The sequence below is a fragment of the Podarcis liolepis genome, assembly GCF_965112155.1.
Source record: "Podarcis liolepis genome assembly, chromosome: 1".
Classification (NCBI taxonomy): Eukaryota; Metazoa; Chordata; class Lepidosauria; order Squamata; family Lacertidae; genus Podarcis; species Podarcis liolepis.
This window is the reverse complement of record NC_139554.1, coordinates 58,471,778-58,483,858: the sequence shown is the minus strand read 5'-3', so window position 1 is coordinate 58,483,858 and position 12,081 is coordinate 58,471,778. Positions and strand designations below refer to the sequence as shown.

The 12,081-nt window shown below is 40.6% G+C and overlaps 1 protein-coding gene across 5 annotated transcripts in view; it reads left to right on the top strand.

The window, feature by feature from the left end:
* The window catches only part of ANO1 (anoctamin 1), a 142,169-nt gene that overhangs the window by 107,588 nt on the left and 22,500 nt on the right, over nucleotides 1-12,081 (top strand). For 3 of the 5 annotated variants that reach the window (XM_083463156.1, XM_083463157.1, XM_083463155.1), the window contains 3 exons: nucleotides 2,711-2,793; nucleotides 7,247-7,318; nucleotides 11,091-11,168. In XM_083463156.1, the coding sequence (XP_083319282.1) occupies nucleotides 2,711-2,793; nucleotides 7,247-7,318; nucleotides 11,091-11,168 (233 nt within the window). The remainder of the gene's footprint in view (nucleotides 1-2,710; nucleotides 2,794-7,246; nucleotides 7,319-11,090; nucleotides 11,169-12,081) is intronic. The other 2 variants (XM_083463159.1, XM_083463158.1) reach the window with 1 other exon arrangement.

Below are 12,081 nucleotides of genomic sequence, written 5' to 3'. Positions count from 1 at the left end.
AGAGGGCAAGATTTTATCTTATTTTTCAAAGGGTATGTATGTCTCCCTAGGTCTCTCTAATCTAGTACTAGCCATTCTGACTTGCCGCAGCTCTGCACAGTCTAAGGTGGAGGCTCCCGTTTTCCCCATGAATCTGCTTTGAGCTGAAGCTGTGCAGGGAGCGTACTTGGGGACATTCTGCACTCAAGCATGTGCTCTCCCACTGAGCTACGGTTTCAAATGGCAGCCTGGTGGTTAGTGGCTGCGCTCTGTTCTCTGAGGCCAAGGTTACATGACATCATGACAAAAATGCATGCACAACCAGTGGTTTGGAGAGTAGACGTTAAAAAAAAAGTTTCACTGCACACACAAACACAAACATCCAGCTACAAAGACACATCCTGGTCATCTCCTTGGACCTAGCATATCTGCATGTTAGAGAGTGCTACAGTTCCTTTATGGCTTTGTAAGCTAACGCTGTAAAAGAGGGATTCCTGGTAGCCAAGGGGGGTGGGGGAGAGAAGTCTTTCATTATCCATAATTCTCACTTTATATGCATGTACCATTCAGCAAGTATACCAAGCATCCCCAAAAAGCTATCAACAAGCTACAGAAAGCCAAAAGCACCACTTTAAGGATTATAATTTTTTATTATATATAATTATGATGTCAGTGTGCAATGAGTTTCTAAGATTTATGCACAGGAGATACAGAACAGATTAGCGGAACTGAATAAAACATGATTAAAATATGTTGGCAAATTCCCATTGTTGCTGCGTAATTAAGATACGTGGAGACCTTGCCTAGTTCCTCCCATTTTCCTTTTCTCCAGGGTTTTACTGGGATCTCAGTACAGCTTGTTGATCACATCTGTTAGCAGTCACTTCGGAGCAATTCCCCTGGGGTTAGGCTTTCTCAGCACGCTTACTTCTTTCACAATTACTTATTTACTGTGTAGTGCTGGTCTGTTCCCAGTATTCAAATCCATGTCCCCAGGGCCTTCCCCAACCTCAGTGGCACATAGATTGATGTACACAAGCTGTGTTTGCTGCTGCTTAAGAGTTGTCGCTGTGCCCCTCCTTTATAGTAGCTTCCCCATTGAAAATGAAATTATAGCCACTCTCTAGGTTCCAGCGCAATTACTGGTTTTACATTTCCTTCTTTACATATTTTCTTGTAAGTCATTTGTCCAGTTAAGCTGAAGTGCTTGGATTTAAGATGATTTCACCTTAAGGAAATCTGCATAACTCCCAAATAGTGCTGCCGCTGAAATTTGCAAGTAATGGAATTGAGGATTGATGCAGAGGTTCCAGCAGCCCCAAACATATTATTGCAGCTTCGGGCTGACAATTACTTTATTGGAAAGGTTTCCCCTGTCATCACTCATTGCAAATGCTTAACAAAAATGCAAGGTTTTATTAATATTTTCAAAGAATAGGGGGGAAACCCAGATAATAGATTGCCCCTGCAGTCTTATTTTCATAAAGTGAGGGGCTAACCTGCAACAGGTGGGTGCTCCAATTCATGTATTTATCTCTTATATTTATATCTTGCCTTTCCTCCAAGGAGTTTGAGGCAAGGAGTCATCCAGCCTTTTGGTGTGTGTTGTCAGCAGTACGCTGGTGACACACAGCTCTATCTCTCCTTCACATCTGCAGGTGTGGCAGTTGATGTGCTGGACTGGTGCCTTGCTTCAGTAATGGATGAGAGCCAATAAACTGAAGCTCAATCCAGATAAGACTGAGGCACTGGTACTAGGTGGTTCCCTGGACTGGATGGGTGGAAGATTGCCTGCTCTTGAGGAGGCTACACAGGTACAGGGGGTGCTCCTGGATCCGCTGCTGTCACTTAAGGCCCAAGTGGCCTCAGTGGTGTGGAGTGCCTTCTGCCACCTTCGGTTGGTGGCCCAGCTATGCCCCTATCTGGACAGGGAAAGCCTAACTTCTATGGCCTACGCTCCAACAACCTCTAGGTTGAATTACTGCAATGTGTTATACGCAGGGCTGCCTCTGAAGACGATTCAGAAACTTCAGCTGGTGCAGAAGGCAATGGCAAGATTGCTCACCAGAACAAGACGGTTTGAGCGTATAACACCAAACCTGGCATAACTGCACTGGCAGCTGATCAGTTTCCAATTCAAAGTGCTGGTGTTGACCTATAAAGCCTTACACGGCTCAGGGCCTCAATACCTTAAAGACTGCCCCCTCATACAAACTAACCCAGACCATGCACTTGTCATCTGAGGGCCTTCTCTACAACTTTTATTTTGTTTTATTTCTACAATATTTGTAAATGAAAATTGCAAAAACAGCATTAAGTGTCCTCTCTTGTGTTTAGACTTACTAGTAACCCAATGTTATCAAATCAGTTACAATTATTTACAATCATCCGTCTTAAAGGCAGTAGGGCAGGCATGACCAAACTTGGCCCTCCAGCAGTTTTGGGACTACAATTCCCATTATCCCTGACTGCTGGTCCTGTTAGCTAGGGATGATGGGAGTTGTAGTCCCAAAACAGCTGGAGGGCCAGGTTTGGCCATGCCTGCAGTAGGGTCTTCCATTCTACTTTGGGCTTTTAAAGAAATGTTTTAATTTATCTTTGGATAGGAAAGAAAGTAGTGTGGTGTATAGCATATGTAACCATCTCTGGTTTTGTTAATGGAAACCATAACAAATAGCAAGTGGTAGAATTAGCCTGCTCTTCTAAGTATTTTTTTCTTTTAACCACCCAGCTGCTACATTCATGGAACACTGGAAGAGAAAACAGATGCGTCTGAACTACAGATGGGATCTGACTGGGTTTGAAGAAGAGGAAGTAAGTTAATTTTGTTATGTGCTGTTTCATTGGTTGTTACATCTGCCAACTGGTCTTTCATTTTTAGTTGTTGACCCATTGGAAAGGAAAATCCTGCACATATACTATTTCTAAGTTTGGGAAGGGTGTGGTAGTACGGTAGCATGTCTTGTTACCATGGAAGCATAACGTTAGAGCTATAAAATGAGGGTCACGCCTAGTGTTGTGGGCATTAAAACATATATAGCTTGCAAATGACTCCCTTGATACAGGAAACATATTAAGTGAGCACACCCATGAAGGAGAGCGGGAGGGGGAGTGTAAGAAAAGATTGTGTGATTTGCTCTGTTTTGAGAATAATTCTCCTAAATGCAAGGTGGCAAGTACTTCAGTTGTCTTTTCTGTGTGAGCCTAGATTTTTAAACTGTAGCTTGTATTCAGCATATCAAACATTGATTGAAAGGTAAAATAATTCAAGACACCAAATTAGGTAGAAAATATTAGAGAGCACTGACATAATTTAAGAACTGCAAAAAGGAAAATGTTGATTGTTTTGAAATAATGTTTTCTGCTGTTTTGCTTTTGTTACATTTTAGTGTTTAGTTTTTTCAATTTTTTTCCTGAAATGTAAATTTCCCTAGAAATCGTTTGTGAATCAATCCAGTGTTTGTATAATCCATCCCTTACAGTTCCATTTTCAAAAAGTGAATAAATACTGCTTAAAATACTGCTTTAAAAGTTTAATAAGGAAATCAAGTAGCTTTTTGGTGTTAGTTGTGAGCTTCTATTTATAAAATAACTTCCGGGCTTCCAAATTAGAATTGAGTGTGTTACTGGTTTCAATCGCATGTCACGATGAACCCTACGATCTAGGTCACGCTGAAAGGAAACAAACCATAACCCCTAGTTTTAGGATTTGAACCAGGGATAGCTCATTTTACTCCTAACAAACCACTTCCTGTAGCTTACTAATCAGGGTTTGCTGGAATAAAACAAACCATGGTCCCTTGTTCCTACATAAAGCTAAGCTAGGAATCATGATTTGTTTCCTTAGTATGCAGACGGGAAGGACATAAGCGCCTAAGAAAAGTGTGCTCACGACCAACATTTACCTATGTTTGCTGTGACATGCAAACTGGGCCACAGTGAATGAAGTTACTACACTAAACTAGGTTCAAGACAGAGTTGCATAAATTTTTGAGGTGCTTAGTAGCCTAAACAAGAGCAAAATGTGTATAGGGAGCTTGAGGCATGCACTTCAGCCCTCTCACGTACACCCCTACATGTCCTGCCCCACCCTTCACTCCCACCATTTGCTCATTCAGCATGTCTGAAGGGAGTTTAAGAGCACATTCAGCTTGGCCAGGCACAAGCAAACTCAGCCCTCCAGATGTTTTGGGACTACAATTCCCATCATCCCTGACCATTGGTCCTGTTAGCTAGGGATGATGGGAGTTGTAGTCCCAAAACAGCTGGAGGGCCGAGTACTTAGAAGCCTCCCTCTTATTACCTGCCTTATTATTGCAAGAAAATTGGTCATTGTTTTTGCCATTGCCTGTTCAGGCTGAATGCCTGAAGAGAACTTCTGTGGTTTCTGTTTGGATGTCTCAATCACTGCCTCTTGCAGTTAGGAAAGGCTCGTGAACCTAAAGGATTTATCTTTTTCGGACTTGCCACAACTTCCCTCAAATTTATTTTTGGAAGGTTCAGTTGGTGGGTTTTGCTCACACTCAGAGTTAGATTAGAACCACACCAAATACTTTAACCAAAACCAGGTCATTGAAGTCAGAAGTAGAACGGGTGTGATTAAGGAGAGGCTACTTAATCGTTTACCCTGAGGCTACTCCCTTCTCTACAACAAATATTCCCATTTTGCAATTTTCCTATCCCTCCACTTTCCTTTTTAAATTTATTTTTGCACTGTGTGATCTACCTCTCCAGGGTTAGAGTTCATATCTCTCATATTTTAAAACTCTGGTGAGCAGACAAGTTTCCATTGAACTGTTGTGAGGATCTTTTACTACCATAAATCACAGCTAGTTTTGGCATAACATAGCATAGTATAGAGCAAACCCACAACCTATGAGCATTTAACTTGTGCACGTTCAGCTTTATGCACTTGGCAAACAAAAATATATAAATAAAATAAAATATGCAGTTTCAGCTTTAGGTGCGACCCCCAGAACCAGAACCCCTGTGTAAGTTGAGGGCTTACTTTACAGTTAAACAAATCTGAGCTGAGTAAACCAACTGAATTTGCATTTGAATAAAAACGATAGTTCTGAAGCAAATGCATACAGAACTTGGTTTTTAGGTTGTGTATATGTGTGTCATCCTAGGCATCACCTTAGAAGAGACATTTCCTCTTTTATGAGAGAGCACAAGGAAAACCTCTTTTAAGATAATGTTTGCCAACTGCAGTGCTTACATTAAAATGTTTAAAACGCTGTACAATTAATCAGAGGCACAATTTTGTCTATGGAACTAAATATTCACTTTAGTGTAATCATTAATTTAGGGCTGGGATAGCAGAATTTAGGGTGGGTCATCTGCTTCCTGCAGATGTCTACATGTACACCCAGCAGACACCCAAACGTGACAGGGATTACACTGTCAGCTGATCTTTATCAAGCCTCTACACTCAATGTCAAAGGTGATACATATTGAAATGAATAAATATAAATTACAGCCTTAATTTTTTTTGACCATTGTGTTGAAAGGTCTTCAGTGACATCAAAGTGTTCTAAAGGCCCTGATCCTGTTGTTTGCTTGCAAACATGTCGCTGGGCTAACATGAACCCCACATGCATACCTAGGATTGAGACGTAACCTATTGGATAACAATGGGAGGATGTTTTTATGGATACCATAAGACAACTGTTCTTTTATTTTTGGTACCTTGTTGTTAGCTTACATGAAAGTGGAAAGGATTAACTGTATCCTTCTAGTGGCAAATATCTTTCAGGGTTATGTTCAGTGTTCTCTGCAATGGTAACAGCCTGTGACCTGAGATAACTGCTGTTAATAGAATGTATTTTACTTTTCACTTAACACACTCCAGTCCCACTAATTCAGCCCTATGAGCCAAGCTCTTGAGCATGCATTTAAATCCTGCTGAAGACTGAAGAGGTTAAATAGTGTGAGACGAAATCCCCAGGAGCTTCTCGTCCCATTGAAATGAACACTGGCTGGAACTCCAGCGCACAACTGTTCTTTCATGTAGTTGTTGTTTATTCCATTGAGGGTTTAATCACATGTCACCATCCAGACTGTATACCACCATGTTACTTAAACTCATGCCTCTTGATGCAATAATATGTTTCCTTTCATGCTACCAATATAACATTAATATAAATACAAAAGAAGACAGTTTCCCCAAAGATGCAGCCATGTCTCTTCTGATTCGTTCAGCCACATTCACATGAATAAAAACAATTGTATCCGGTGCAGAATTGTGCAACAGTGAAGTAATTTTAATTTTTATGTTTGTTTGTGTTTTTTATGGTTTCCTGAAGGAGGCAGTCAAGGTTTGGATTTATTTTTATTTTTATTTATTTATTTTTTGAAATTTCTCTACCTTTTTGATCTGTCGAGTGGTGAAAGATGCCTTCTGATCTCACCTCATTCTTTCTTCCTAGCATCTGATTTCCTTCCACTGCAATGATTCTTTCTTCCTATACTGTATATATATATCCCTGTTGGGACTTTTTCATATCCATTCCCATATCCATCTAATGCATTTTTAAGGCACTTTCTGAATCTTTTGGCTGTCTCATTCCTTCAACTTCTGATTATTTTCACATATGTTTGGCAAATCTGAAATGCATTATTTTGGCAAGACCGATCAGGTTAACTGATAAGAAAGAGCATCTCAGGTGTCCATGAACTGAATGCTTAAAATCAAACCACCTTATTGCTGTCCCAGCCCCTTCTTGGGTCATTTATGGTAACATCAGCTCAGATGAACAGTCTTACAAATGGCCTCTGTGCAATGACTGAAATGAAAGGTTCCAGTTTAAAACGAATTGCAAGGCTGCAAATCAGCACATTATGCAATATAAACCATTTACTGCTAGAGAAATTGTTGCAGGGTTGTACTTGATTTGCATTACTGCTGGCCATAATCCTGCCTCTGTCCCATCCCTAACTGTGTGATGCAGCTGCTGTGTCATATGAGAGAGGAGAGCAGCCAATCTCGCAGCAGCAGTGTCACCATCAAGGCAAGGACATCAGCTGAGCCAGCAGCATTGCAGATTATAGCTTAAGGTCTTTAGCTACAATGACACACCAACAGAGAGCAATGACATGAGCAAGCATTTTAAATTAAATCTTAACATTTTATTTTTCAAATAAGATTAACATTTAATTTTTTAAAATTAAATTACACTGGAACCTTTATTTGTTTTTGTTCTTGAACATTTGAATGGGTAGAAAATGGGTTTCATGGCTCACTAGCCTATTGACTTATTTGCAGGATCACCCCAGGGCTGAATATGAAGCTAAAGTGTTAGAAAAATCACTAAGGAAAGAATCCAAAAATAAAGAGGTAAGCTAACAATGTAGATTTTTTTTATATTCATAGTTAAGGTTTCCCCATTTACAATGACATACAGCAAACAAACAGCAACTCTCCACCTCCATTACCATTCTTTAACTTCACATATAAAGAAAGACAGATAGAGATGGACACCCAAAAAGATCCCAAAGAGATGGACACCCAAGGACAGGTGAGCAAGAGAGGGTAGCTACACAAACGGGGATAACTTGTGACCTTCTAGATCAGGCATAAACAAACTCCGGCCCTCCAGATGTTTGGGACTACAATTCCCATCACCCCTGACTATTAGCCATGTTGGCTGGTGCTGGTGAGAGTTGGGGTCTGACAATGTTTAGACGGCCATTGCTGCAGTAAAATAATCTGAGCTCTGTAAAGTTAATTCAGATGTGGGTTCATCACAGGCGTAGTGACCATAGGAATTGTTTTAATATTCCAATAATACCTTAGAGCGCTGCATCCTTATTCTGTGCACGTTCTCACACCTAAATCATGGCGCGTGAATAGAATAGCAGTTTGCATCTCTGCAACAACAACAGTTTATTCAAAGCCAGAACAACTACAGAAGCCTGTGAAAATACCATTAATATATGTGTGCAGAATTAAACACACTTTATTGGTGTTTCCCAAAGTTCTGATAACTGGGTCTTTCCCCCCAGAATGAAAATTGGAGTTATACTTTAAAAGATCTCCTTTTAGAATGTAAAAGAATAAGAATTGCTTTTTCTTGACGAGCTCACTCCAGGGGACTCTGCCTTAAATCTATTATTAGAAGAAAATTGACTACATGCAGGAATACAGTGGGCAGCCTCCTCCATAGCTAGGTACTTAAGGGCACAGAAAAACAGGCTGTGACTAGAGCGAAGGATGTATTGTACAGGGACACGTGTAAGAAAGCAATGATTGGCTGCAGCTGTCTGTTGAATATACACTCCATGCCAAATCCAAGCTTACCTCTGTATAATATGTGAAATGCCCCAAACACACCTGGGCAGTTTGCACTGTATAGTTGCCTAGTGGATCTGCATTTGGTTAATCACCACTTTCTCTCCCTCCAACCCCAGTCCAGTTATTTCCAAGGAAGCCATAAACTTCCCCCTCCCTGACCATTTCTATTTAGTAATTATTTTCTCTTGTTTCGTTTCCCATTGACTTTCTTCATTTTCCAGGTTCAAGTCTACATGAGATGCCATTTTCAATAGATTTACATATGTTGGACGGGTGTTGTGAATGGGTTATCATGTGTCTGGACTGTAATACCAGAATCGGCACCTTAATTTGTGGGGTTTTTCAGTTTCATTAATGCTTGCGAGGCTCAGTTATTTGAGCCACTGCTCCAGAAAAGGAACACTCATCTTGCTGTACGGCATTGCCCTGATGTCCTGTGAAGATAGACTAGTGAAGCAGCCTCATCAACACTGGAATTGTGCTGCACTGGAAACAACCATTGCCAGACATAAATATTACTTGCTGTAGAACTGGGTGAAGTTGAAGTAGGTTAAGTTCAACTTTGGGGATTATTTGCTTAAACATGAAGGCACTTCTGCTGCGACTGAACCAATTATATTTGTGTCTATACATGTAATATTTTGACAGTAAGGTTTTATCATGGATTGGTATGAGTATGGCCCATCTGTGAGGGCATTATACAGTGGTGCCCCGCAAGACGAATGCCTCACAAGACGGAAAACTCGCTAGACGAAAGAGTTTTCCGTTTTGGAGGTGCTTCACAAAACGAATCTCCTATGGGCTTGCTTCGCAAGACGAAAATGTCTTGCGAGTTCCTGCGGGGTTTTTTTCTCCCCCCCCTTTTTCTAAGCCGCTAAGCCGCTTATCAGCTGATCCGATCAGCAGATAAGCCGCTAAAAGCCACTAATAGCGCTAATCCATCAATGGGCTTGCTTTGCAAGACGAAAAAACCGCTAGACGAAGAGAATCACAGAACGGATTCTTTTCGTCTTGCGAGGCACCACTGTATATCAGTGCTCTGTGTGTACCATTGCAGATATTTGTCACTTCAGGATCAGAACGTAAGCATGTAATTCACATTCTAATTCACCATGGGTTTAAACATTTTAGTTCCATTTATTTCAGTGTGATCCTAATTTAAAACCAGGGGGGCAGAAATCCAAACTGGTTTGTGGAATGATTTACCTAATTTTCAAGTCCTTAATTTTACATTTTAAGTGTTTCCCCTTTCTAAGATCTCCAAGCTTCTTTGTAACCAGACTCCCGTACAACAGCTACAGTCCTGATTTTCTAGAAGAAGAATAGACATTTGACACACTTTCACTGATACAGATTTCTAAGTGCCACATGGTATGTGGTGGTCTGTAAAGGTGTAGATCTGGCACTTTAAAAAAAAATTCAACTACTACAGAATTTGTGAGAGCCAGAGAACTCCCTCACCAAATGCTCCTGTGTAAAGTTGTTGTTATTATTTACTAAATTTCTACACCACCCTCCATCTGAGGATCACAAGGTTTACAATATAAAAATACATACCATAGTACCAAACAAAAACAATACCCCCAGCCCACAGTTTAAAAGGCCATAGATTGTTTAATTAGCCAGAGGCCTGAGAGAAGAAGACTGATTTTGCATGGCACCTGAAGATATGTAACAAAGGTGCCAGGCGAGCTTCCCTGGGGAGAGCATCCCACAAGCAGGCGCCACCACAGAAAAGGCCCCTTTCTTAGGTTGCCACCCTCCAGTCCTCTCACGGAGGAGGCACACAGTGAAGGGCCTTGGATGATGATCACAGGGTCTGAGTTGGTTCATATGGGGACAATAAAAGTTAGCGGGCATGGAATAAGAGAACTGGTGTTGTAAATTTATATCCATATGGTTCAACAGCAGAGAGGAGTAAACTGCTCAAGTTTGCAAACAACACCAAACTGCTTAGGCTAGTGGGCCACAAATTGGCAGCTAAATTTCATTGTAAATATGTATGCAGCAATGCAGTTGAAACGAGCAAAAGTCATTTTTATGTACTAATGGGAGCTCAACTGGTATGACTAGCCAAGCAAGAAATTTACAGTTTATGATGAATAGCTCGATGAAAACTTTTATTCAGTATGCAACATTGGTGGTGGAGGTGAGGGGGAATTAAATTGTAGTTAACATGGATGTGGGGGCAGGAACTGCCAATGTTCTTAATGTACCTCTATGGTGTGGACATGATTGAAATACTGTATTCCATTCCAGTCACCCTATCTCAAAAATGAACTAAAAAAGCGAAGATCTTGCAGGTAGATCCTTCTTGGTTTCTCCACAATCTCCTTTGGGTTCCACCATTCTGAAAAAGTTCATTCTACCTGCAAACTCACTACTCATTCCTGACTCCAGGTCATTGGTTAGTTAAATGACTCTAGTCATCCCACTACAAAATATTGTGGGATTTTGCGGATAACTCTCATTATGAAGGAGATCAGACTCTTGTCTGACATATATTGTGACACCTTAAAATAATACAGATCCGTTTTTATTCTTTGCATTGTTTTTGTTGTTGTTGTTGTTGTTTTACTAGATAACACTGGTCATTTTCCTGTGGTTTTATTTTGTACTTTCTTCCTTATAGTAATTTACTTCATTTCAGAAGACATAGCATTGGCCCATAACAAGTAAAGGCAGCTTCTATTTGTTTTTAAGCTGTAGCGTGTCCATATTTTGCTGAGGGTATTGATTTATTTGCCTATATGAGTCAATGCTTTGTAACAACCATATTGCATGACCCTTTTCTGTTTCCTTCAAATGCCATCAGAAGGGCCCGCAATTGCCGGAAGAGGCAGCCAACAAATGGCGGCAAAGAGTTAAGAGAGTCATGGCTGGGGTGAAATTGGTACATTTCATTCAAATTTGTGGAAACTTTCTGAACTATGAATAACTATAGAAAACACAAATTGATTTGTTTTCCAAACTTTGTCTGTTTATTGTCTAATATACACATATACGTATTTCCCTCCCTCCCCCTGCCCCCTTCTTCAGCACTCTTGTTGGGACTGGTTTTCCTCTTTGTTTGGAATGGCACTGCATGGTTAATCCTTACATATTGACTGGTGTGGCACTTCTGCACGTGTCAGATGCTTGGCAGAGTTGCCTGCGGCTGTTCGTTTTTCCTCAGACAGCATGCGTGTGACATGCATGTGACATTAAATGCTTGTTGTTCTTGAAGTGGCCTTCTGTAATTATATATGACATCGCCATATTAACACATCATTCCCTGTTTTCAGGCTTTAAAAAAATCAAATAATCTCCATGACACAGCGTGTTGAAATACAACGGTGATCACTCAGCAGACCATGAAAATAAACAAGATACAATCAGATATTAATGTTACTATATTTAACCCAAAGATGTTGCTGAAACCTTTAAAGGTCCTGTAACATCAGGAGAAGGTGCTGCCACTCTGCTTCCCATTCTGTTTCTCCACCGTTTCTTTTTGTCACCTTTCTTCCTTGCCAAATGTAGGGGGCAACAACTAGGCTCCTGGGTGAAAAGGCCCAGGACAGAAACTCTTCTATATAGCAGCATCTGGCTTGTGGAACACCTTCCCTAGGGCCACAAGATTGTCCCTATCTTTGCCTAGCTTAAAAAACTATTTTGTTCCACCTGGCTCTTGATGGGTTTTCAATCCCACATTCTGGTTTTGTTTTGTTAATTGGTGTGTTTTTTAAAATCTGTGTTGTTTCTAGTTGTTGTATATTGCCTTGGGGGCAGAAAAGGCAATTCATGAATACTTTTAATAAATAAAA